The sequence below is a fragment of the Chelmon rostratus genome, chromosome 17 (genome assembly GCF_017976325.1).
Source record: "Chelmon rostratus isolate fCheRos1 chromosome 17, fCheRos1.pri, whole genome shotgun sequence".
In the NCBI taxonomy this organism is placed as follows: domain Eukaryota; kingdom Metazoa; phylum Chordata; class Actinopteri; order Chaetodontiformes; family Chaetodontidae; genus Chelmon; species Chelmon rostratus.
In genome coordinates this window covers 3,327,416-3,355,400 of record NC_055674.1, presented here as the reverse complement: position 1 = coordinate 3,355,400, position 27,985 = coordinate 3,327,416, and the positions used below count along the sequence as shown (strand labels likewise).

The following is a 27,985-nucleotide window of genomic DNA, read 5'->3' as shown; positions in this document are numbered from 1 at the left end:
CTAGTTTCTTGCCTGCCAGCCTCACCCAATCAGCTTGAGAGGCCCCCAACCACTGAATTAACTGTTTCATGACGAGTCAGTCGTTCACCAGACACTGCGCTCAAGTGTCCTAGACGTCTTCTCAGATAACACCTCTCACACCCAGGCCTCAAGATGATGTGCGAGGTGATGCCCACCATCTCGGAGGACGGGCGCGGCGGAGGAGGAGGCGGCTCGTCTTCCCCGGCGGGGGGCGGAGGAGGGATGGGCGGAGGGATGGGAGGCATGGGGGGCTACGGCGGAAGGGATCCCCGCGGAGGAGGTGGTGGCGGCGGCGGCGACGAGGGAGGCAGCACGGGCAACCTGGAGTCGCTGATGGTGAACATGCTGACGGAGAGGGAGAGGCTGCTGGAGAGTCTGAGGGAGACGCAGGACAGTCTGGGAACGGCGCACCTACGCCTGCGAGAGCTGGGCCACGAGAAGGAGTCGCTCCAGAGGCAGCTGTCCATCGCCCTGCCACAGGTACGACCACAGAGGGGGTCCCACCTGAAAGCGTCTCACTGGTTAGACCGCAGACAGGTGCTTTCAGTGTGTAGCTGAGGAGGAAACACTTCCATCCTCACACACACGTCTCTGTTTATAATCCAGCCTGTTTGAGGCTATTATACCTCATCTGAAATGTGTCAAGTTTCCGTTTATTTCCTCGTCAAGGTCAGACTGAAGGTGTGAAGCACCATCAAAAGTTAGACGTGCACTCGGCTTAAAATGTGTCCTGAATGGTGTTGCATTGTTGAGGCTGCAGACACGCGTGTGTGCATTTGAGTTATTACTCTGCATGTTCAGCAACAGTTCACCCCAAAATGAAGCAGCAGTCATCAGCTGATAGCGAAAAAAAAAAGGAGTGTCGTGCATCTGAGCGCAGTGGGTGGTGCGTTCAGAGGTGCAGCGAGTATCTCTCACATGTGCTGCTTCTGTGCACGTCCCACCACAGCGTGCGGGGACGCTGAGGCGCTATCGCGGAGGAGCACGCAGGAGACGATCATACTGTGAACGCTGGATGTCTGGACCCGTGTTTTAGTCTTCACACTTTCATAATGCTTTCATCAAAGCAAGAAAAGAGGCTGTTAGCTGTAATAGTTTGGCAGATGGAGCAGATGTGGTCAGAATTCGCTGTATGCTTTGTGGCTCTATATGCTGATTCGAGTGGAGTGTTGACTGCTTTGTCCCTTTCATTTCAGGGGCTTTAAAACACAGTTTGGGATGTGCACATGTGTTATGATCAAGACTAATGAAGCATGTTATCTTAAGTCTGCTCTGAGGTGCAAACTCAGAAAAACCCAGAACTACAGTCACATAGTAAATATGTCGTACAGCACCAACAAGGTGCATGTTGAGAGCTCCATGAGCATCAGTGTTACTTCAGAGTGATATCAATGTTATCAATCAGCCGATAAAAGCACAAGTTATTTGAAATTAACATCTAAATAAACACCTAACAGTATGAGAGAATACAGAATTAACTCGTTCATCCCTTGTGAGCAGCGGCGTTTGTTTACTTCCTGTGTAGAAAGGCGTCGAAAACCAAAATGGAGAAAATCCTCCATCAGCAGCGGAAAGCCTGCGTTGAAAATCTGCCCTCAGTAAACACGTATCAGCAGTGGAAGGTGCTCTCGTGCTGTATCAACAGCACTCATAGTGAAAATGGTTCCTTTCACTGTGTTGAATTATTGATGAGTTCACCTGTAAGCAGGATTTGAATGTTGTGGCTCCAGGTGGCGCTAAGTCTGACTCCTTCACCGTGCTGCTGGCGAGTTTATAGCACAGCAACACATCATCTTCCTCATCATCATCCTCATCATCACCTTTCTTTGCTCTCAGGAAAGTTGATAGTAGGTTTTCTCCAGTTGTAAACTCGCCTAAAACTCAGCTTTATCTGATGGTCCCACAGGTCATGGCGGATGAATGGGTGGAGCTCAGACGCTTCATGTCCCATGTGGAATCATTGTTGATGTATTATTTTCAGACGTAGTTCATGCAGTTTTTTATTTTCTGTTGCAGTTTAGTTTAGGTTTTAGGAGAAGATCACAGTTTGGGTTAAACCTCGTGTCAGACAGACTCACTTCTTCTCCGTCTTTTTCCCGCGCAGCCGTGATGTCACGAAGACGTGATCGGTCACGTTGGCGATATCAGATCGGGCTAAAACTTGAAGTTTTGTGTTCCTCTTGCATTCGTGTCGCAGAGTTCATCTGACGTTCCTGGAAAATATACAACCTGCGAACATCTGGATGAAAATATGAAACATCTGTTGCACTAAAAAAAAAAGTTTAATTTGTAAAACACAAGCAAAATATTGCATTGTTTTGTATGAAGATGTAAAATTTTTGACAGTAACATCAATATGTTAATATAATTGATAATAGAACTGTGGTTCATGTTGTGCAAATTGGCTGCCATCTTTGTTACGACAAGAAAACACAGTCGCATCTTGAGAAAGAAGCTAAAAGTCTTTTTCATCGTGCAGCTGTTGGAATATTTTTCATCCAGATGGTTAGAACAGTCTGTCAGGATACTGAAACGCTTCCACAGCAGCGGTGAGTGTTGCTAACGCCATTCTGGGTTCTTCAAAGTTCGTTATACATTTTTTTTTGGGGGGGGGAATTGGACGCTCGTCATTGTGATTCAAATGTAATGGTAATTCAGACTGTTGCTACCTAAAACCTGGAGATGATGGCAAAATGTTGCATTTGCCCCTTTAGTACAGAAGCCAATTATTATATTATCCCACATCCCAGTGCTCGAGAGCTAATCATTTTGTAATTCCACTCCACATACAAGGGCTCCATCTCTATTTTCAGGCAGGAGTCATTGTTGGAAGCCTCAGGCAGCGATGATGCCTCCCTCATTGTTAGTACCTATTTTTCTCTGTCGCTACGCCTGAAAAATCAAAATGGAATAACAGATGTAGCAGCGCTGCACATTCTACCAGAGCGACTGGACGTTAAAGGGCCATATTACCTCACTGAGAGGAGATCAATACGGCGCACACATCTGCAGAAACACACACACACACACACACACAGATAGGGGAGCACATGGAGTGCTGTGAGATATTCTACAGTAGATGAGTTCACTGAGTCCGTCTTGTGTGTAGACGTTGCCAAGAGAGAAAAATAGGAGCGAGGGATGGAGAGAGCGACAGCATGGCACTGAGAGGGGGGAGAAAACCTGGTGAAATGAAACACACAGACTAACAAATCAAGCTATTTGCATATTGCTGCATGCTAATAAGGTGGCTGCAAGAGTCTGCTTTAGATGTCATGTATCATGACCGGCGGAGGCTGCGACAGATGAGAGTGGCAGGAGTCAGAGTGTAAGAGGTGACTGCCAGCCCGTCGTCTATCTGACCGAGATGAAGGCGACTGACGGAGACAGAGATGAATCTACAAAGTGTCTGGTATCGGTGGTCCATCTCACTCCATCTTTTGCATGAATTAATCCCAGAATTATGATGTCCTCTGGGCCCAGAACGTGCCATCTGTACACAGCAATTTCCTCCCCAATCCTTCCTCTTCCATCTTTTCAAACAAGCTCCTTCCTTTCACTCCTCTCTCCATCCTCCCCTGTTTGAGCCCAGCGAGCACGTCGGCTCAGGAGCTTGTTATAGGCTGTACACGCTGTACTTTTTGAATGCATTTAGGCTGGAGGAGGGTGCGAGGTGAGGCGCCCGTTGGCTGCCGTGTGGGTAAACTGATCGCTGTCAGCACAGAGCGAAGACAACAGCAGTGCCACGCGTGCATCAGCGCCCTTTAATGGCTCGTTTGCATAAGCGCTTTTGAAAAGGCACATGACTCGGCGCACACGTGGCCGTGTGCGGCGTGTCGTACGTGCGTCTCGCCGCCGTCACACGCGAGCAGAGTGGGAACGAGGGGACGATCAGTGCACGGACGAGCGCTCGTGGCTCAGTGTGTGTACACAGTCGTGTGTGTGATGATGTTTTACTTCCTGTTCAGTGGAGTGTTGTGATTACAGAAACTCAGCACGGCAGATGATCACAGCTGAAAGTTAGACTCAATCCATGTGACCTCTGCTTGGAAATGTCACTCATCCTCTCTTTGTTGATTTGTTGCCATGGATACTATCCAGTTAGACCAAAGGGAACAGATTTTAATCATAACTATCGTGAAGCTAACCTCACATTACACATAATTGGTTTAAATTACACAAATTCACAATTCAACTGGACTGCTGTCAACTGGAAACATAAGACATTGCATCGTACTGTTACTATCGTGCTTGTTTAACCTCCAGGCGTTTGTTTTAATGACGGGCAAACGCGCTGCCAATTATTGCGCAATTAAACCAATTTCAGGTGCAACACGTGCAATAAACCCGGTTGTTAGATTTTATATCTAGGCCTGGTTCAAGGCTCCTGGCAGTCGTTAACTGTCAGCGCTGTGGTAGATATGGCAAAGATTATACTGTAAGTGCTGTTTGGCTGGTTTTTAGTGAGTCGTATCGACCTTCAGCCAAAATGTAGCTGCATGTCTGAGCGTGTCTGCTCAATGCAATGAAATTCTGTGAGCCTGAGTTTGCTAATGAAATCAAGATTCGTCAAATTGTTCACTGTAGTTAATTGCGCTGTGTGGGCTGATGGAAAATATTGGCAGGGAAAGTTACAGTTTGCAGTCTTTGTGTTCGCTTCTGTGTTTAGCGGTTTCTTATTCTGTGGGACGGTGAGATGAAGCAAACCCCATGCTGAGTATTTCCAGTCCGCATGCTGTGGACTTTGGTAACAACATTTTCACTCGTCAGGAGTGAATTTTTTTGCTTAAAATGTTTTACTGACAGTACAGATTCAATGCAACGCACACCACAAACCTTCACTCCCTTGTTAGCCTGCCGCTAATCCCTGCACCTGTAAAACCAGCCAGCTAAGCCAAGTTTGTGCCTGCTCCCTGAGGGCATTGTGGGAAACAAAGGAAGTCGCCAGTTCCAGTTAAAGCACACAGGGCACGTTTATGGAAAGTGGGAAAGTTCAGCTTCATTATGAAATAATGTGTCGATGCAGCAGACTTTACAGATTGATGAGTGTGTGTGTGTGTGTGTGTGTGATCATGACCTCATGCAGCAGCGGCAGCATCAATAACAGCACCCTCTTGTGACCCTGCAGGAGTTTGCAGTGCTGACCAAAGAGCTGAACCTCTGCCGGGAACAGCTGCTGGAGAGAGAGGAGGAGATAGCAGAGCTGAAGGCAGAGAGGAACAACACACGAGTCAGTGCACTTATATCTCTACACTCAATGTCTGTTTAACATTATGTTCCTGAAGTTATTAAGTTCTGGTCGGATCTTCTCGACGTGCATTTCCGAGCAGTAACCACCTGAGGCCGTTAACAACAGACACACTGTGAAGACGTTTTGTCGTATGTGAACCACATGTGTTTCCAGCTGCTGCTTGAACATCTGGAGTGCCTGGTGTCCCGTCACGAGCGCAGCCTGAGGATGACCGTGGTGAAGAGGCAGGCCCAGTCCCCGGCCGGGGTCTCCAGCGAGGTGGAGGTCCTAAAAGCCCTCAAGTCGCTGTTCGAGCACCACAAAGCTCTGGATGAGAAAGTGAGGGAAAGACTACGGGTGGCTTTGGAGCGAGTGGCGTCGCTGGAGGAGGAGCTGCAGTCCTCCTCTCAAGAGGTGAGTCCACCTTTCTGGGCTTGTTTTTAACTCACAGGTGAATTACTGATGGAGTCCCTCCTCACGCTTCTCCTCCCTGCTCTTCTAGGTTGTGTCTTTAAGGGAACAAATCAAGCGACGGCAGCAAGGATTAGACAACGGCAAAGAGGTAATAATCAGAAGTGCATCAGGAAGAACTTAAACATCAAGGTCGGCTTACAGCTCAAACAAATCACAGTTCTCCAGTAGCGACGAGGAAGCTCTCCACTCTGAGCAGACACCTGAAAATGCAAACTCACCTGGAAAGATGAACTTCTCAACCAACTTTCATCAGAAAAGAGTCAATGTCAGACTGGTGTGAAGTAACAACAAGAGTCTAGAGCCGTGCTAGCAGGTCTATGATGCTGTGGCCCAGGCACTTTGAGGTGACTACTAAATGGCAGCGTGCCAATATGTTGATGGTTAGCAGGTAGTTTAGTGTGCTAACATGCTAATGTTGCTAATTAGGACTAAACACTGAGGGTTTTTTGAGGATGTTTTTCCTTGTGTAGTGTGCAGATTGTGAAGCCACTTGAGGCAAGTTTGTCACATTTGATACTTATCTATATGAACAGAATTGACCTGACTGTAGCTGAGGCTTGTAGTTTTGCATTTGTTTGCTCATCAATCAACGGTGACCACAACTCATCCTGAGGGAGGCATGAATGTTTGTGCCAAGTTTAGTTGACGACTCAAATGTCGCGATGGCGCTCGGTGAACAGTCAGAGGACCTCTGGAGTGATCGGGAATCACCCTCTGGGAACCATGAATGTCTGCGCAACGTCCTGCGCCAGGCTGTCGAGTAGATGCTGAGATATTGGCTGCAAAAGTTTGAGCTGTTTGTGGCGCCAGAGAAAAAGTATGGAGATCACAAACGTTAGGATTCATAATCTTGCCATCATGAAATCTTAATAGTTAGTTATTTCAGTCTGGATTAAAGTGGCGGGCGAACAGACACACAGACCTACAGACACATTTTCTTCCACGGAGGACGGTTTACGTCAGTGCATGACACGTGAAATCCAAAATGCTGCATAATTTCTTCCTCACTCACCGACTGGAGTGCTGACCAGGTGCCACTGACTGCCAGCAGCTATTGCCACAGTCTACAGTGTATTCCTAGATAAGCAATATGGCTGCCAGCCATCAGCTCACTCCTGCTGAGCAGCACTCCAGTCGGTCAGTGAGGGAGAAGCCACGCACCATCTTGGATTTCTACGGGCTGTAATGGCTCTAATGGAATAGTGCAGTGCAGTGATCCATCAGAGTAAGTTGTGTTTAAGCTTTAGCTTTTACTGATTGGTCACTATTTTCATCGTTTTTCCATGAAGGCACCTACTGAGCACAGAGATGAGTTGGCTTACTGAGATAACATTCAAGAACGATAATACTTCATGCAACTGTATTCTCCGTAATTTCGATGAAAATGCAAGTGGAGTTTGGTATCTTTGAATTGAAGTTTTTCTTCCAAAACAAAATTCAGGCTGTCAGCACGTCATGTGTAACCCTTGACCCAGGGTGAGGTCATTCATTCTGACCACGACTTCATCAATATATCGTGATCACTGTTTGCAATGTGGTGCTACTCACTGCACCATTAGTTAAAGTAAATCTGTTCTCTTCGTTAAGCGGCTTCCCAACGGACCTTCTTCCATCTTGGATGACGCAGACATCGACAGGCAGAGGGAGGGCGAGATAGAGCGGCAGAGGTCGGAGCTGGGACAGCTGAAAGAGAGACTGGCCCTCATGTGCAGACAGGTACTTGATTCAGAGACGCTCTTGTGGTCCAATGCTTTCACACAAACAAACAGAATATCAACGCGACGTGCGCTCGCTCAGCCTTGTATCTCACGCTGTCACTTCCCGTCAGGTCGGGGAGATCGAGGAGCAGCTGACGTCGGCCAGGAGGGAGCTGGCCCGATCGGAGGAGGCCAACCAGAAACTACAGAGGGATGTGAAAGAGGTGAGACCCGGCAAGCTGTTGACAGACAATAAGCCGCCGCTACGTGTGTCTGTCTGTCGCTGTGGCACAAAGAGTCTATTTTGCTCATACACACAGAAATATGTAACAGTTTGCTATGGTAACAAAGCCATTTGCCTACTTGGCATCAGCGGCTGTTACTGTACACACAAGCGCCTCTACCCTGTAGCCATGGCGACAGTGCCATCAGTAGAGCTGCAGGCGTTTTCACATGGATGCGGCCCTGTTAATCAGTCAGCGTGCTGGTGGCTGATTGAGAGGCATGTGGAGGATATTCGGACGGGAGCTAGTCGAGCCAGTTTGCCCAGCAAACCTTTTCCCCGTGATGTCGTCTCCACGTTTAGCTGCTTCTCCACACTTGTTGCTCTTTTGTCTCCCCCCTTCTCCCCCACCGTCTGTCTTTGACTTGTGCAGCTGCATAAGTGGGTGCTTCTGAAATCTGTCAACAACTACTATTAACTAGTCATTATCATTCTTCCACTGATAGCTGTTCCCTTTGATCAACACCTACTTATAAACTTGATATCTGCCCTGTCCTGCTTTCTGTCTGCTCTTCTTTCCTTTCCATTTAAGCGTCAGAATCTTTACCTGTTTTTTCCCTTTAATCCTTCCAGGCGCTCTGTCAGAGGGAAGACATGGAAGAGCGAATCACCACATTAGAGCGCAGGTTTGTGTCTTTTTTCTCAGTGTTCATGAACTCTTGTTGCCCTCCTCCAAAACGTGCTCTGTTCACCGCCCCGGCTGTCTGCCGGGTTGTTCTGGTTTGCAGGTACCTTAGCGCCCAGAGGGAGGCGACGTCTCTCCACGACATAAAAGACAAACTGGAGAACGAGTTGGCCAGCAAAGACTCTCTCTACAGACAGGTGGGAAGCGTCAGTTTCGTCCCCGTTTGTGTCCGTGTTTGTGCTGGTGATTGGCGGCTTGGCCACGTTTCACGTTGGCGCGCAGAGCGTGCCATCAATGCATTTTCTTTTCCCCCCAGTGGCTTCAATCATGTCTGCTGCCCCCGGCAGTCTTTCGCTCGCGCTCCGAGTTTCACCTCCACTCCCTCTCATCCTGTTTTCTTGCAGAGCGAGGAGAAGAACCGGCAGCTTCAGGAGCGTCTGGACGATGCCAAACAGAAGCTGCAGCAAACTCTGCAGAGGGCCGAGACGCTGCCCGAGATCGAGGCCCAGCTCGCGCAGAGAGTGGCAGCGCTCAACAAGGTGTGTGCGCGTGTGTGTGTGTGTGTTTGTGTGCAAGTGAAATTAAGATAGCAATATTTTCCCCGGACTGCAGCAATATGTGCATGCATGCGTGCTGAAATCTGTGCATGTTGGTCACAATGCAGGGACACAAGTACATGAGTGTGTGTGGGCATGTGTGAGCATGTAGGCTGGTATATATTTATATTTATATTCATATTCATATTCGTGTGTGTTTGTGTGTGTGTGTGTGTGTGTGTGTATTCACGCATGAGCGAAACGGAACATGAGATGTCAAATGACAGATGAATACCAAATATTTTAAGCAAGCTGTGCCAGTAATCATAAGCAAAATATCTCAGATGGAAGCCAGCTCAGGGCGCAGAGTTAGCACAGCTATTTGATCCTTGGGCAATCAACACGTCAAGAACTGTACGCCACACAGATTCTTCAGAACTGACTGGTTTAATTGCTCATATGTTAACCTCTAGCATTCCTGTAAACACAATTTTCACTCATGCCAAAAGAATGTACATTCACCCTCCTCCCAGTAGTCAAACCTCTTCAATAGCTACACTTATTTCTTACATGTTCGGGCAAGATGGCTTCCATGGAAGGATAAGTTGGATTAATGACCTGTAAGACGCAGACAAACAAACTTTCCTGTTCCACTGTGATCTGTACAGGCATGTAACTAATTGATAGACTCGGCCAACAAGCTGCTTCCTTTGTGTTAATTTGTATTAGTGTTGCGACACGGTTCGCACTCTAACCCCGCTTCCTTCCTCTCCGACAATTCAGGCGGAGGAGCGTCATGGCAACTTCGAGGAGCGACTGCGACAGATGGAGGCGCAACTGGAAGAGAAGAACCAGGAGCTACAGCGGGTGAGTCATGCTTGCTTTTCCATCTCTCTCTCTCTCTTCCTCTGTTTTCATCCTCCCCCTCTTTCATGCCGTTCCTTTTGTCAGGCGTTACGCAGCACAAAGGCGCACTAATTTTCTAAAACGCACATTCAGATAGAAATCTTTGTCTCTCGCTCCCAGTCAAGCAGAATGCTTGTTATTAACTCTCCTCCCGCCCTCCCTCTTCTCCCTCCTCGCACTCATGTTTTCTTCTCTTTCACTCTCTCCCCCTCAGGCGAGGCAGAGGGAGAGGATGAACGACGAACACAACAAGCGTCTCTCCGACACGGTGGACAAGCTCCTGTCTGAGTCCAACGAGAGGCTGCAGCTCCATCTGAAGGAGAGGATGGCCGCCCTGGAAGAAAAGGTGACCTGAAGCGAGAATTCGCGCCACTTTTTCATTTTGTTCCAAGCCTCGTAAAACTGCACCAGAAAGTGTCTCATTCCCCTAATCGAGACCCTAAATATGTGACCCCTCACCCCAAATAAACTCCTGGTGTCTGGTATGTTCACTGCCTGTCAGTTAAACCCGCTTCGGTCTTGAACATATTCCAAAACTGTGTCCCAAACAACAGTGAATCCTACATCCAGAAGAGAGGAGCAAGGCAACCAAAATACGTTTAATTTACACTTACTTTAAGCACTGTACTTCTTTACAGTGTTTACTATACATGAGTAATTCCCTTTCTTCACTACATTTCATTTTATTCAAATTCTACATAGACAACATATAATCACATTATAAAATATAATATATGCTGTGTGGACTTTTATTTCAGTAAATGATCTGAAATATGAGCGAAAACTGAGGAAAATCTGTGTAAAACTGGAGCACAAACTCTTTTTTAACCTATTTACTTAAGTGCATTATCAGCACTTTATTAGCACTTTATACTTATTTTTCTCCATTTGTAATCACCGGAAACATTTTCTGAGCAGTCAGCATCAGAGAAGGAGCATGTTTACTGTAAAATGCAGTGATTAGTGTACTTTTGCAGTGGGCGAAAAAAAAAGGCTTAAACCACTCTGCTCCTTTTAAGAAATCTGGATTAGTAAATATTTGTGTGCTGAGTGTAGTTTATTGATGTCCTGTGCAGCTTCAAATAACACAATCCCACTTTAAGACCAGTTCACTAACCTTGCAGTTTGAACATGTCTTGAAAATATGCAGTAATATCTGTTATTTTGCAGTAATGAAGCTTCTCATTCTTCCATCTGCAGAATGCCCTCTCTGAGGAACTGGCCAACATGAAGAAACTCCAGGATGATCTGTTGGCAAACAAGGTGCCTGCGCCTCCAGGCTTCATTCTTAGTTGAAGCCAGTAGACATATGTTCCTTTTCTCACCATCTCTGTCTCTTTTCCACTCCCAGGACCAGCTGATAGCGGAGCTGGAAAGGCTTCAGCTGGAGTTAGATCAGCTGAGAGCGAGGCCCGGGGGCTCTTATTCCAGGTTGGTGCCATTTAGACATCCGCACCACAGACAGAGCGAAACTCGAACCATTGTTCTGAGTCTCCGGTGTGGTCTCGCCTGACTGTAAAGATGCCAGTGTTGTGTCTCTTATCTTGTCAGACATTCTAGATAAATCACTCCACATTGGAGGCGTTTAACTCTGCCAGCACTCACAGGGCTAAAATGTTGTTGACATGCACACACATGCACACACACACGTGCACGCACACACGCACACATTGACTGGATGCACCAACACACATGAAAGATTCCCGCATTCTCGTCTGTTATGGAAATATGGAAATATGATGCACTTTTACACATTATATGAAGGTAAATCAACAGTTTTCTTCATATATTCTTCTCATTGTTTTATGGATGTACTTTTTTTATTATCTCTTTATTTTTTTTATTTTTTAATATTTCTGCACATTTTAGTTTTGGCATTTCCAGCTGTGTTATGTTTAAATCCCTCACCTCACTTGCCCTGTGTTTTTCTGTGTTTTACGCCATCACTGTACTTGCCGTCACAGTCGTATTCACCCGGCAGACATAATTAGCCATTCATCTTATCTCATGTCATCTTATCTGTCTATCTCTCCAGTCGCTCTCTGCCAGGTAGCGCTCTAGAGTTGAGGTATTCCCACGGGGGCGGGTCCCTCCCAGCAGGCTCCACCACTCACTTGGATCCCTTTGGTAACGCCCCCACTGGGGGCGTGGTCAGGCGGAGTCACCGGGCTCGCTGGAGCTCCGCCCGAGAGGACTCCACCAAGGTAAGAACAACCCACCATAAAAACCAAGATTCACTTTCATCCATTTGCATCCCTTTTTGCCAACACCTGATTCAGGACATAGACTGCTTCCCTTAATGTTACTATTGATTGTACTTTATGGATCTTTGTTAAGCACCAAAGAATGGTCAAATATCCAACAATATCTAATACCTTAACATCAGGAAGTGGGAGAAATTGTACACTGAATAGCTGGAAACTCCCAATTTTCTAGTTAATTTTTCCTGCAATAAAAGTAAGTTTATGAAGTTCAATAAAGTTTTTCTTGTATTCCTTATGGAAGCTAGTGAGGTGTGAGAAGAGTTGCATTATCAGCTCTAAGAGGTAGAAGAATAAGGAAAATGAGGTTGGTTTTTTTGTTGTTGTTTTTTTTATTGTTTAACTACGTCTGTCACTTGCAGGTTGATAATATTATTTTCTTTCTTATTTAAGGGAGCAATTAAAAAAACATGTATTTCTTTATAGAAAACAATATGTGCATGCTTTGCACCACTTTCACCACTCATTGACAAGATTTGTAACAAGAGTTAGAGCCTTCAGCCGTGCTAGCAGCTCTCTGAGGCTGTATTTTAGCTAAATGCTAATGTCAGCATGCTGCTATACAAACAGTCACAGTGTCAACATGCCAATGTTTACCAGCATAGTGTTTACTACATTATTGTTTTAATATTTTGCTAATTAAAGCTACACACAAATATCGGCTGAGGCTACTGGAAATATCGTTAGTTTTACAGGATTTTAGTCATCAACCAAATTTCATGACCATCCATCCAGTAGTTGTTGAGGCTCAGCAGTGTCGGCAGGCTTCATCCTCTGGGGAACATGAATCTGGGGCAATCCTTCCAGTAGGTCCACCCAAACCGTCCAGATATTTTAGTCTGCACCAAAGTCGCAGCCCAACCAACACACCAACGCTGCCATCTTTAGAGCCATGCTGCTAGCATTGCTAAAAATAGATTTAGCCTTGAATGGAAGATGAGTGTTTGTGAATGGAATCAGTTGATGAATGGGAAATAAGTCTTCTTTCTTGCTCTGTGTGTGTAGTACCCAGACTGGGAGAGCGGGGCTCTGCTGGGGACCGGGTTCGAGCCGGGCTTGGATGTGGGCTGCTCCGATGAGGAGGATGACGGGGAGCCTCGGTTTGGCTCCGAGCTGCTGTCCCCGAGTGGACAGACGGATGTGCAGACCCTGGCCATCATGCTGCAGGAACAGCTGGAGGCCATCAATAAGGAGATCAAGTAAGGAAGTGTGGCAGAACTCAACAGCTGGGAGGAAGGGAGGAAACATCTCAATACATGACAGTCTGATACAACACCACCACTTACTGAGATGCAAAAATTTTCCTTCATTTTTTAAAAACTTATATCTAATTTTTTTCTTTTTTTTCCCTTATAGTTTATGATGGGCATTTGTCTTTATTATTAGACAATTTGAGGTCACTTTCAGGCTGATGGGATTAAAAGAATAATTTGTCTTTTTGAAAAATGTACTTAGTCACTTTTTTGTCAAGAGGTAAATGAGAAGACTGATATCACGGATGGAAATTAGCTAGCAGCATCTGTTCGTCTTGTGTGAGATTAGTGTATTTTCAATATGGTCCCTGACAGACACATTTAATAAACTAAACTCCCAGGTCTGTATGGTATGAATATGAAGCTACCACTTGCAGCCAGTTAACTTAGCTCAGCATAAAGGCGGGGAAACTGCCAGCCTGGATCTATCCAAAGGTAGCTAACGGTGCAGTGCTTACTGGGGGTTATGTGTCTGTTTATTTCTGGACCGGTAACTTTCTGGAGTCTCTGCTGGTTGCCAAGCAACCCCAGTCGTCCCATGCAAAATGATGAATTGTATTTTTTACACTTTGTTTTGTGCACAGATTAACCAAAGCAGATAACTTGGACAGAGCCAGGCTAGCAGTTTCCCCCTGTTTCCAGTCTTTATGCTAAGCTAAGCTAACCAGCTGCTGCCTGTCGCTTTGTATTTATTGTAGAGAGTCTCATCTAAATCTTGGCAAGACACATATGATTTTTTACAACATGCCTATCCTGATCTGTTCAGTGTTGGATGAAGTGCACACCAGAACAGTATTTTAACTTTATTATATTTAACAAAACCAGACTGATCCAGGAAGAGAAGGAAAACACAGAGTTGCGGGCCGAGGAGATCGAGAGCCGGGTCAGCGTGGCTTTGGACAGTCCGCCCATCCCTCCATCCTCCCTGGGGAGAGACAGCACAGGACGGGGCTTCATCCCCTCGTCCATCACGTCCTCCACCCTGGCCTCCCCCTCCCCACCCAGCTCTGGACACTCCACCCCTCGCCTGCCTCACTCCCCAGCCCGCGAGACTGATAGACAGGTACTGTTGCAATGCAGGAATAAACCTCTATTCCCATGTGTGTTAACCTTTTTTATCTCGCCTCTGTATCAACCTCCCTGTTTATGCAAACTGCTCCTCCAGACAGTGAGTCATGTAAATAAAGCATAAGTAAATCATGCAGACAGGGTCGGAGAAGTTAAGTTATTCTTCAGCAGCGTGTTAGATTGGGCAAGACTGATTCAAGCTGGTAGGATGGTATGGCGGTTGGTGCCAGACATTCAGCATTTCTGAAACGGGCGGATGGATTACAAAAACTGGTGCAATAAACCAACACCATGTAGTCAGAGATGATTGTGAAAGTGATAATGTTAATGTGGGAGTTCTGAGTAAAACGGAAAGAATGGTTCAAATTATGGCTTAAGATGGCATAATGAGAAACATCTTAGGACAGTAGTCAAAAAAATCGAGCTGATGGACGACAGGAGCAGAAAACCGTAGTGGTGTGTGATATGTAAAGATTATTAAATCTGGCTGACATTTGTGACCAACAGCAATGACCGATAATGTCACGACCAGTAAATAAACAAAAGAAGAAGAATGGTGAGCAAAAAGGTTTGTGGTGAACTGGACAACTGAAATGGAGGATCTCGCCAAAACTCTCCGCTTTTTTCCTCCTTTTTTTTGGCCTTTTCAGCACAAATTGCACAACATCAGCAGAGTTCTGGTTGCCATCTGTGTTTGTTTTTGCACAAAAACACACAAATAATCTTTATGTATAATTTGTCCAGCGTTTTTGGAGTTCAGCTAGTCTTCAGGTTTGTCCCAAAACTTTAGCTTAGCATAAAGATTGGAAGCACTGGGAGCAGTAAATTCCTGAAGTCACCCCTGTTTTTTTGACGCCAAGAAATAAAGCAGCCAATTGTTGGTATTACATGCCTTTTTTTGTTGTATTGATTAACCAAATCAGTTGCAATAAGTTAGTAAGCTTCAGAGGTGCTGGTTTGCTTGTCAGTTTCTACCTGTTCTTGTGTGAAGCTAAGCTAATCACCTGCTTGCTGTGATGTTTCCTCATCACTCATTCATTTAATTAAATCAATGTAGTTGTATCCTTTGGTGGCATTTTTTCCTCTGTATTTCTTATCGTAGCTACCTTGTTAGCTCGTTAGCACGCTTAGCTAACTAGCTAGTGTGAGAGGAGAAAGATGAATTAACACTGTGAGCTAAAAGAAATAGATTGTGGTTTGATGTAGTTTTTGGATTCTTCTACAGCTACATCTGTCAGGATGAAGAGAGCATACACTTCTTCATCACCTGAGAATGTTTAACCATTGCAATCATTTTCTCACATCTCTTAATTGAAATAATAATCATAATAATACGTCCATTTGGACAACGTGCTGTTATCTTTAGATGATCCAGGAACATGACAGCGTTCAGACTTCAGATCTCAACCCAAGAGAGATATTTTATTAGGTGGAATGAGATGTTTCTGGCCTGAATTTGCCTGCTTACTTAGCAGCAATAAAATATAATTTCAAGCAGTCCAGATCTCAGTGATTCAGCTGTTCTGCAGGAAAAATGGCTCCTAAGCTGGACGTACCATCCAAGCTGCAGACTATTAGAAATGTTTTTTCATGGCTCCTTGTACATGTTTCAGAACAACAAAGATGATGAACGGTCCCTCGCTCTTCTTGACTCTACGCCTCCTTCCACTCCTCGTGTTCCGCGATTGGACAGGATGACCCTCACCCATCCGGGAGCAATGCTAGACGACCCCCGGGAGTTTCGCAGGTAAAGCATTAATATTAGATTTATCAAATACAGTGATTTAATCCTCGTTCGGCTCCCCCCCCCTGAGTGGTTCCCTGTGTTCCTCCCAGTCTCTCGGCAGATGGCAGCAGCTCCAACAGCAGCCAAGATTCTCTCCACAAGTCCAGTAAGAAGAAAAGCATCAAGTCTTCCATCGGTCGGCTTTTTGGAAAGAAGGAGAAAGGAAGGATGGGCCAACCTGGGCGGGATGGATCTGCTTCTCTTGGTAAACAGATGGAGGATGAGGGGGGGATAAAACTGACGGTATATCAGTAATCCACACTGTCAGTACTTTCATTTAAGCACATCTGAGCTTCTGGCTCAGTGATTTGAGGTGTTCCCATCTATCATCTTTCATTCTTGTAACCTTTGACCTTACCATGTATCTTCCAGCATCTACACCCTCTGAAGACCTGGCCTCTGGAGATCCAATGGGGATGAACAAGACTGGGACTCTGGGTCCAGCAGATAAAGACCGGCGCAGCAAGAAGAAGTTTGTGGATTACGTTCCTTGTTTTATTTCAGTTTGGTTCTCATAGTAGTATTTAGATCTCTCACTTGATCAAGTAAGACTCATGCAACTCTTCTCACCAGGCATGAGCTACTGGAAGAAGCATGTCGCCAAGGACTTCCCTTTGCATCCTGGGACGGACCCACTGTTGTATCTTGGTTGGAGGTATGGTCTAATCACAACGGATGGGGTGCAGTAATTAAAGATCAAAATTTGGATCCTTTTAGCATTTTTTCCTTGTATTTTCTCCCATTTAATCTGTCGTCTGCCTCCTTCCAGCTGTGGGTGGGAATGCCAGCCTGGTACGTCGCAGCCTGTCGTGCTAACGTGAAGAGCGGCGCCATCATGGCCAACCTGTCGGACACAGAGATCCAGAGGGAGATCGGCATCAGCAACCCACTGCACCGCCTCAAACTCCGGCTGGCCATCCAGGAGATGGTGTCCCTCACCAGCCCCTCTGCCCCGGCCAGCACTCGCTCTGTGAGACTCTGTGACCGACTGCACATACATTTAACATACTCATTGACCTTAATGAAAAAAAGAGAAATTATGACCACAAATGCGTTCTCAAGTCATTAAAAAAATCCCAGTCTAGACAGTTTCCCTATAGGATTAAAGGTTAAAAATCCTTTAATTCAAACGCTAAGACCTTAAACACCATCATATGTCGATTCATGCATTCATCAGGATGTTGATACCTTTTTAATAACTTATTTAGGCCAATTCTCCATGCTGAGCACAGGCTTTTTGCTGATAATACACAAATGCGGCATTCACATGAGCAGTATGAGGTGCACGTTGAACCAGGTGTTTGCAGTTTTGAGATTAGCTGAAATGTTAATGATCCCTGTTGGGGTATTTGCAGCAGGCACTAGTAATATGATACAAAAACAGAGGTAAAATATCATTTAGAGTATCTGATATCAAATAGAGATGGTGTAAAATAAAAAACAACTGGAACGTGGCATGACGTGTGGGAAAAACAGATGCAAGAAGATGTGAAATGCAAAAGAACACAGATCCTGCGTGTGATAAAAGTCAAAAGAAATAAAAGTTTGACTGTTTTTTCAACGGGAGATTGATTGTAAACTCAACTGCTGCTGATAAAGTTTCACCTATTTCGCCTAGAAACAAAGCTTGCCAACAAGTTTTGCCTCCTCACACAGCCACAAAGATAAACCAGATGTTGAAAAGTGTTGTAAAACCATTGCACGCACATACATTTGTGCCCCAGCTTTTTATGTCTTCTGTTCTGAGGAAGATAAAGTCAGGAAAAACCAGAAACCATCTCCTACTGGCTGCCGAGTCAAATGCCAAATTTTGGCTCGGCTTGGCTTTCCCACTGCCTTCACATGTATTTACAGCAGGAATCATAAAACCGAGATGAAATGTTGAAAATGATCAGTCCCACAATTCTGCGCAACAGATTTATCAGTTCACATAAACCGGCTGAACCTCTTGTTTATCAGAGTCACCATGGCGATGAGAAAGCAGTCTGCTGTTGTGGTTAGCTGACATCTTGAGATGTGGCTTTTTTTTTTTTTTGGCATGGCAAAAATGTGCAAGTGTTGAGTCAGTAGTTTATGGTGAGGCAATATGTGGTGCATTTTTATCTCACCGCTTCACTTTTCTCTTGACCGCAGTCGACCAGTAACGTGTGGATGACCCACGCAGAGATGGAGTCTCTGAACGCGGCCACCAAGCCTCCGGTTAGTGCCCCCGCTGTCCTGTCTCTGTCTGACAAACCCTCTTTCATGTTTTTCATCATTATTTTACTCAGTTTTGAATTATTTTGAGTGTCCCGTCTGGTCTGAATCATGTTGATGAGTCTCTCCCCTTCCTCCTCTTCCTCTCTCTGTCTCTGTTTCTCTTTTTGAATCTCTTTCTTTGTGGGCCCAGGCCATAGTGTTGAGCATCTTCTTCTCTCCCTCTGGTTGCCGTTTCAGTGTGAACTGCTTCCAACTAATTACCCGTTCACTAACACACTATTCCTGCCTTTTTTCCTCTTTTCCTGCTACTGCTGCTGCTCCCTCCTCCTCTGCTTCTCCTCCATCATGTCTCCCTGCTCCTCACCCCTGCTCCCCTTTCCCTCGCCGCCTCCACATCTCTCTCTCTCTGGCTCTGCCTCTCTCTGTCTGCCTCTTCTCTCGGCGCTCCAGGAGCTGAAAGAGTTCAGCTGGGATCAGGTAAGGATCACCTGCGCCTTTTTTTTTTTTTTTTGAAAAGTCAGAATTAACACAACACCATGCGTATTTGTCAACGATTTTATCTGTAGTGAGACTGAACAGCAGTGAGTCATGAGCTGCTGACTTGCACTACCATCAGACATCAAGCGGAGCGTGAATCAGCGTTGATCATCTGTGGTTGTCCCCTCCAGATACTGGCCTATGGCGATATGAATCACGAGTGGGTGGGCAACGACTGGCTGCCCAGCCTGGGCCTGCCACAGTATCGCAGCTATTTCATGGAGTCCCTGGTGGATGCACGCATGTTGGACCACCTGACCAAGAAGGAGCTGAGAGGACAGCTCAAAATGGTGGACAGCTTCCACAGGTAGAGCTTGGCGTGTGCATGCCCACTCTTGCCTCCTTTACTGCTCTATAACTCCTGCTCTTTTGTCACTTCTCATTCTTTTCTGTTGACGCTCTGTGGGAAATATGTACGTGTTAAAAGACATGCGGGGAGTGCTCCTGTTGTGACACTCTCACTGTTCAGGTGTGTGTCCCCAGGCCCTCTTTAAGTTCTCCTTCAAAAGAGAGGAGGGGGTCAAAGGTGTTGGATTGTGTTAATGCTTTCTGAGTACAGGTGAGAGTGGAAACACGCCCTCAGTTAACCTGCTTCAGCCGCTCACCCTCTGGTTCTTTGACCTCTCCCAGGGTCAGTTTGCATTACGGCATCATGTGCCTGAAGCGTTTGAATTACGATCGCAAGGAGCTGGAAAGGAGGCGAGAGGAGAGCGCCCACCAGAACAAAGGTGAGCTCTTTTTTTCTCTGACATTATGTCACCATTCATGCCTCTGATGTGGCATGAAAAGCTGCATGTCTGTTCAGTTCTGGTAAATCTGGTATTTCTGCACAGTTGCAGATGAAGATTAGGCTACACTAATATTATAAGTATTATCCTAGTCGTAGAATTAGATTCCAGTAGTGGCTGCGTAGGATTGTTTCACTTTCGAATAACTGCAAAGCCTTGTAAAGTCCAACAGTCAATATTTATTAAAAAAATAGATAAAATATTTTATAAAATTTAATTCACAAAAAATATTTAGCTTCTATCTGTATTTGTTGGTGTTTAGTCTTTCAGAAACAACATTTTCACCAAGGTCAAAAAAAGTTCCTGCACACAAAGGGAGGCGCACACCTGCCTACCTTAACAGGACACACCTGTGTTAAGGAGATGCATCTGTGTTAATGGGACACTTGTATTAAGGGGACCTACCTGTGTTAGAGGGATGCACCTGTATTAACAGGACATCTGTATTAACAGGACACCTGTATTAACAGGACACCTGTATTAATGGGACACCTGTATTAACAGGACATCTGTATTAAGGGGACGCACCTGTATTAACAGGACACCTGTATTAATGGGACACCTGTATTAACAGGACATCTGTATTAAGGGGACGCACCTGTATTAACAGGACATCTGTATTAACAGGACACCTGTATTAATGGGACACCTGTATTAACAGGACACCTGTATTAATGGGACACCTGTATTAACAGGACATCTGTATTAACAGGACACCTGTATTAATGGGACACCTGTATTAACAGGACATCTGTATTAAGGGGACACACCTGTATTAACAGGACATCTGTAATAACAGGACACCTGTATTAATGGGACACCTGTATAAATGGGACACCTGTATTAATGGGACACCTATATTAAGGGGACGCACCTGTATTAACAGGACATCTGTATTAAGGGGACACACCTGTATTAACAGGACACCTGTATTAACGGGACACCTGTATTAACAGGACACCTGTATTAACGGGACACCTGTATTAACAGGACACCTGTATTAATGGGACACCTGTATTAACAGGACATCTGTATTAAGGGGACACACCTGTATTAACAGGACATCTGTATTAACAGGACACCTGTATTAATGGGACACCTGTATAAATGGGACACCTGTATTAATGGGACACCTGTATTAAGGGGACGCACCTGTATTAACAGGACATCTGTATTAACAGGACACCTTTATTAATGGGACACCTGTATTAACGCGGCGGTCTAGCAGCAATCTTAACAACGCCATAAATTACATTTATACAAATGCAGTAACAAAAAATCTATTTTGGCTTTTATTCATTTAATCAGATCGATCACTTTATTCAAATAATTTTTTTTTTAGACTGATGATGACATGAAGACATTCAAAGCTTTATTCGAACACCACAATAGAAGATTTGAATTTGTAAAAATGACATTTACTGCAGTCCTACTTTATTCGTTTGTCTGCTACTTTTATTAGTCAGTGATGTTACTTATGTTACTGTGTCCTGCCCATGTGGACTTATAAGATACCCACTTATCTCTATGAACAAAACTTAAACTTAACTTCCTCAGTTACTGAAACACAGCTCAAATTTATTATTATCAACCACCAGAAATGAAGGACGTTTTACTAGAAAGTGTCTCAACAAAACATGAAATGGACTTCACCTTCAATCTGAAACAAACCTTTTCCCTTCAGACATGTGTGTTTCTAGAGCTGATGAGAGCATAACTGACTGTAACTGACTGAAAGTTAATACAGCTTCACACAAGGACGTGGTTGTTTTTCATCTGACAATATGTTCGTCACTTAGGTTTGTACCAAACATCAACACACCGTTCTTCCTTATAAATGAGGAACAGTTGGCGCTGAACATCTTGAGTATTGCACTGTATCCTGTTTTGGAAAATAATGAATAAATCAGTCATACAAAATAAAGATTTCACCTCACTAAAGCAGGGATGTCCAAGCAAAATGTCCCAGTTAAAGATCTTTCCAGTGAGCAGCTGTTCGGGCGTATTTAATTTCACATCTATGATTCCAGGCCTGCACTTATAACCTCCTTAAAAGTCTGAAGCAAAATAAGACCTTCTATTATATAATACTTTTGTTGGTCAGTATATAACAGCCCTGTTGAACCAAGATTAAATGCACTGCACTTCCTCCAAACGTGTAAAAATTTTATTGTGTTTTATCCTGGTTTAGTCTGCACTTCCAACACCATTCAGCCACAACATTGAGCATCTGCTGCAGATCTTTTTCATGTTCTGCAAGTAAAATTACATCATCTGCATAAAGTAGTACACACACAATCAAATCATCTACTTTGCCCTCCAGTTTACAAGACTTAATTTGAAGAGCTAAACCATTAGCATTCAGTTTCACGACAAACGATTGATTATTTTATTTTACTATTAGCAGTAGGAGCTGCAGTGCCATTTGCCTTTCCACGTTTAACAAGGTCTCCTAAAAGTATGTGGAGACAAAAATAGTCAGGAAATTGCTTCTCAAAAGAGTAAGCCATAAAAATCATTAAGTGTCTTACATCAGCTTTGGCATATAAAATAAAATAAAACTTGCTTAGACACAAAAAACACCCCACAAACTTAGTAATGGCAAAGAAAACAAACATTCCTTTTGATTTCAGCTGTCTCGCACATTTCTGGGAGATGTTTGGACCACCCCTTCGTTATTGCTTTCCCCCCCATACTTAGAAAAGATTATAAGCCGCAGCTTTCTAGTGCAATTTGGCAGGATAACAATTACATAAATGTCAACACACTCGGTCATTAAACAAACCCAAATCTCTCGCTCTCCCACCGCTGCGCCTTGGGATACACATGGTGTACATTTAAAGTCAGTTCATCTTGCCTGATTTCCTGACAGAAGAATTTCCTAAGTGATTTATGAGTTTGAGGTTTGCCCGATGTTGAGCTGGACCTGTGCAGTCCATGTCCGAGAATGCATCAGTAAAGCAGCAGCGTTTCACTGTTTCTCTTGATGATTCATCAATACTTCACTGGTAATTTAACCCCTCCAGAAGACCAGAAATAAGGCCGAACAGACCTGCATGTTTCACTTCAGGAAGTGATCAGAATATGAAGACACCTGATCTGACTTGCTGTTTGCACATGGATGCCTCCTCTCCCTCCCTTCACCTTCTCCTCCTTTCCTCCCAGATGTGATGGTGTGGTCCAATGAGCGTGTGATGTGCTGGGTGCAGACTCTCGGTCTGAAGGAGTATGCCGACAACCTCCGTGAGAGCGGCGTCCACGGGGCTCTGCTGGCTTTAGACGACACCTTTGACTACACTGACCTGGCCCTGCTGCTGCAGATCCCCAATCAGAACACACAGGTAAAGGACAGGTGGCAAAAGGTCACGGACGAAAATGCTTTTCTGTATCAGTTCTCTGTTCCTGCACAGTGCCCACTAAAAACAAGTAAAATGCCAAATGTGCTCTCTAGAGCCAGAGTTTGTTTTGTCCATTCTGGGCTACTGTGGAAACATGGCAGTGCAACATGGTGGACTTCACATGATTATACACTAATGAAAAAATCCTACACTCTGGAACTGTAACTGCTGAATATAAGATGTCTCTTAGTTCACTGAAAATGTGACCTGGAGGCTTTAAGTTACTCATACAGTGCCTTAAAATCCTGCACGCTGTACATATTATATATGACTGCACATGCACCATGTATGTGTATTCAGTCAGTTATCATTCATGTGCACTTTGCATTGTTTGCAACTACTTAACACTTGACATGCACATAGACTTATTCGCGTTCTGTTTGTGGTCCTTGTTCATTGCTGTATTTCTATCCCTGCGCAAGTGCATCGAGAGCAATGAAAACTGGGGTCAAATTCCTTGCATGTGTACACATACTTGGCCAATGAAGCCAAATCTGATTCTGATCACACTCTAAGTTCCATACTGGACAATGATTGGCTACCAGACTGGATGTGATGTCATAAAATCGTGCTCGTACATAATTAAAGACAGAGAATTTTTCTCTTTCTCAGAGATGAATTTCAAAGCATACATCCAGCGTCAAACTGTGCACATGCATTGTTCTGCACAGCGAAGGCCAAAGGAGAGGCAGAATTTAAGTTACCAACGAAGGTTTTATACCCCCTTAATTTATTCTTTTTTTTGTTTGTTAAGTTGTTATTAAGTGTTTTTAATAGAATTTCATTATTATACAATTTCTAGTCATGATTTGAGCCTTTATTTACTTCAGCGAGGAAGACTGCCTTCTGTTAGGTCAGTAATGATATTATTGACATCTAGAGTTTTTTTGTCTAAAACTAATATTTACATCAAATTTCCTTTGATTCTCTGAGCCACAAATAGCACCAAGTATATATGTCACAGAATCATTAAAGTTGTCCCGGGTTCACGTCCAGACAGGGATCTTTGTTTCATCATTTCCTGTCACCTCTTTGGTTTAAAGCAGCCATGATACTAGAACATGAATGAATGAAAGGCAGCATCACACAGCCGGCCTGAGTCTTAAGGCTCTACATCACCTCTCTCCTGCAGGCCAGACAGCTCCTGGAGCAAGAGTACAACTCCCTCATCTCCATGGGAACCGAGAGACGACCTGATGAGGTCAGCATGCTCATACAAAATAAATACAGATTTGGGTAAGCGGTGGGTTGTCTAAGCAGCCATCTCTTTGTTCACACACTGTCTGTCAGGATGGAACTAAGACGTTCACCCGCTCGCCCTCCTGGAGGAAGATGTTTAGGGAGAAAGACCTCCGGGGCGTGACCTCCGACTCCGCCGAGACCCTGCCTGCTAACTTCCGTGCCTCAGCCATCGCCACGCCCTCCGTTACCCTGAGAAAGGTTCAGAGTGATGGTGAGTGCGACCCGCGACCTCTGACACCTTCGCTCTCATATTCACATTTGTTCAGCTCATCCGAGACCTCGAGGCGCGTCTCAATTTAGACGGTGTGTTACTGTATTTGGCGTTAGTCACACGAAGAGCACGGCAGGAATCAGAGCAGAAGGTCTGCTGCGGCTGACTTACGCAGCCAGTTCAGATCAGGTGCAGCTGCTCTGCAGGTCTGATAATAAATGAGCCATGTGTTTACATCCTGATTTACTGGAAATGAGCCTTGAACAGAAACATTTTGTTTTCAGCCAGCATACAGTGTGCGTTATATAAGTCGCCGCAAATGCAACAGCAGAGTCACATGCACAGAGCAGTTGGTTGTTTTCATGCTACTCTGCCATTAGTTTGGCAGTGGAATTTTCTCTTTCCTTTAGCAGAGGAACTGGCAATAACAAGGAACAGACGCTTCAAAGTGCAGAGGAAGACTATTATCCCTCATTCCACTTCTTAATAGGAATGCTTGTGGAAGGTCAGTGCTGTTTAAGACTTTGCAGTTGCGATAATGACCCGTCTGTGTCTGTCTCCCGGTCTCCAACACAGCCAACTCTGGTGCCCGGGGTGAATCGGCCTCAGTGAGGACGTACTCCTGTTGAGGGGCTGAGGTGAGAGCCGTCCGCCACGTTAATTAAACTGTCTAGTAGCGTTTCATCCATGTGGGGTTTTATCTGCGCGGTGAGACAAAACAGCTTCTCTAAGCTTCCGCGATGGCTTGCACATGTGCCGAGCACGTTTGTTTGAACCTCGTTGTTTTATGCATTTGTTTGTTGTCGTGGATTGGTTTGAGCCTGGGATTTTAGTAGTTCCCCTAAGGTCTTAAAGTGGTGGGTTATGTTGGTGGGGATTTAGGCGAGAGTTGAATTAAGGCCACGGAAGCAATGACGTGGTAATAATGCCGTTTCTCTCCTCAGGGCGCTGACTGGATTGGGACTAGAGGACCCTCTCGCTCATCCATGGAGAAAGAAGCAATGAATATAACCATTTAACTTAAAAATAAATCTATCGGTCTGACCATTCTGCAATAACAGAAGCAAAGGAATAAAGGGGAAAATGACATGAAGAATGTATGAATGTATTTTCCGACCAGACTAAGAAGGTTGAATGGGATCAGCTGTTTTCCCTCTCTGCCTCTCTCTTCCTGTCACTCTGCCTTTGCTCTTTCTCTCAGTGTGACTGTGCTGTGGGGTTAATAAAGGACAACGCCGGTGTCGGTTAGGTTTGTGCCGGTCGTGCAGGTTTCCCCCTCTCTTCATTCCTGGCGGAGTCTGCACACAGTCAGCAGAGTTGGCAATATCAGGGCTCATTTTCCTTCCTTCACAGGAAACCACTTGCTGCCATTTATTCTCTTACAGTTTGAAAACAACTAAACGTGTCGCCTTATAACTTCTGCTCGACAACAGGTGTTTTTAACGAGAGCCAGAGCAGAAGTTAACCTCACCGTAAAGTTTAGATTTTAAAAACGAGACGAATGACTGGAAGGATGTTAGTGATTGCGGGAAATGGCTGGATGGGCATAAAACCGGTTATAACTCTAAACAACACCGGTGTTCTCCTCTCCGCTCGTGAGTCGGCTGGTGTCCGGTGTCAGCCATTGTGGCTCTATTGTTGGCTTCTATGGTCCCATCAGGGGTGTCTAAGTGTCCCCAATTGGTCGGAGTGGTGTAGTAAAACACGTCCGAATTCAGAGCGCTGTTTAGCTCAGACCACATCAGAGGGACCCCCCTCATGCTTTGTCTATTGGCACCTTGAAAGCCGATAGGCTGAGTAATCTCTTTTGAAGGGACCCCATTATGGAGATCAAAGGCACAGAGGTGGATGGGACAGGGTGGAGCGAGGCCACAGAGGCACTGTGTGCACCGAGTTCATGGTGTCGATGGCAGGAAATCCATACAGTTAATGTTGGTACCACTGTCTGAAAAGGCGTGCTTTACAAGGAGTTCGTAAAGTAATGTGATGTTAAAGGAGTGCTCTGCAGATTTTTCAGTTTACTCATCAGGAGGAGTCCACAGCCTCAGTCCTCAACCTCAGTCCTCAACCTCGGTCCTCGGCCTCAGTCCTCAACCGGTGACTTCTGTGGTGCTGGAGGAGCTTAAACCTCATGATGTCATAGTGACATCATCATATTTCAAATGGCTGTTGAACGAGAGGGGGACTGGGGGTTTAATGAAAGACACCATTGAGCTGCTTTATGGGAATTGTAGAATCCAGCATTTTAGTGCTTCACCTCTGATGCTTCGATTTTAACCGTTTTTTTAGTCTGCCTGTTGTGAGTTGTGAAGAATCCTTTTTGATGCTGTAAAATTTGGTTTTTATGTAGCTCTTCATGGAAGGACGCCACTAATGGTTAGTTCAAACAAAAACATTACCTCCGGGAAAAAAGTTATTATTAACCACTTAGTTGATGTAAAAAGTCACTAATATTCTGACTTTAGTGATTAATAAATGATAATAAGTTGTTCATAAATGGATTCTTCCTAATAAATTAAAAGTGAGCCTACAAACCTAAAAGTGATTTATTAATAAACAGTATCTAATTTCTGCATTTCTATAAACTGAAACAACATGAAAATGTCGTTAATTGCTAATTTTAAACTCTCTGTAAAAGTAAGTCTTATCATAAAGTGGTACCACAGTGTTGCATATGTTTAGGAGGTTATGACACTGAGGTCACAAAGACTTGAACTCCTCAGCAGCCCTCCACCATGTCTGTTTACGACTTGTAATCATCAGCTCAGGGTCTTGGGTAATCCTGATGATGGGAGAGGCGGCAGAGGGACAAAAACAGCAGCTCACAGGGAGGAAAGAAAAAAACTAAAAGGGTGGACAGAAGCCGGTCATTTTACTGCACACACAAGCCATAACAGAAACCAAGAGCTCTCTGGAGGGTGAGATCAGAGAGAGGCAGGAAGAGAGGGCGAGCCCGAGGAAGCCCAGGAAACAAAACCTTTAGCCTCTGTGTTTACGATGCATGTCAAACAAACGACAATGACCTAAAAACATTTTTTTGGTGGTGAAGATGATATGAGGTGTCTTTAAAAAATATATATCTGTATGATAAACCTAAAGGGGGTGGGAGCCTGGGGATCAATTTGTAAAATGTGTGTATTTTTTTCAGTTGTATTTTTTATTTTTTACGATATCTATTTATTTTCTTTAGGTATGTATTGGATAAACGTATGTACGTGTTCCGTTCCTTCTTGACTTCATTTGAACTAGTTTTAAAAGTAAATATGAAACATTGAAAATGGTCATTCAAATACGCTACTGTATGTGTACATTTTGAGAACAAATTGTGCAATGATTTAACAGATTTCCATGATTAAAGTGATAGTAATACAAATTGAAAATGTCATCTGGAAAATAAACAATAACGATGATGATGATGATGATGATGATGAAAATGGTGATGTAAAAGAAAAAAAAATAAAGCGATCCAG

The 27,985-nt window shown here is 44.6% G+C and overlaps 1 protein-coding gene across 1 annotated transcript; it reads left to right on the top strand.

The window, feature by feature from the left end:
* The first annotated feature begins 153 nt into the window (after window positions 1–153).
* ppfia3 (PTPRF interacting protein alpha 3) lies at window positions 154–27,872 on the top strand. The gene is made up of 31 exons (XM_041956253.1): window positions 154–196; window positions 299–501; window positions 5,150–5,251; window positions 5,426–5,665; window positions 5,754–5,813; window positions 7,313–7,441; window positions 7,554–7,646; window positions 8,279–8,331; window positions 8,434–8,527; window positions 8,735–8,869; window positions 9,650–9,733; window positions 9,987–10,118; window positions 10,973–11,035; window positions 11,124–11,203; window positions 11,808–11,976; window positions 13,039–13,232; window positions 14,112–14,349; window positions 15,968–16,101; window positions 16,191–16,345; window positions 16,513–16,612; window positions 16,714–16,795; window positions 16,910–17,110; window positions 18,274–18,339; window positions 18,793–18,816; window positions 19,008–19,183; window positions 19,507–19,604; window positions 22,830–23,005; window positions 24,195–24,263; window positions 24,353–24,521; window positions 25,092–25,153; window positions 25,460–27,872. Exons 1-30 carry the CDS (start codon window positions 154–156, stop codon window positions 25,142–25,144), a joined length of 3,615 nt encoding a protein of 1,204 aa, XP_041812187.1. The 3' UTR covers window positions 25,145–25,153; window positions 25,460–27,872.
* The last annotated feature ends 113 nt before the right edge of the window (window positions 27,873–27,985 follow it).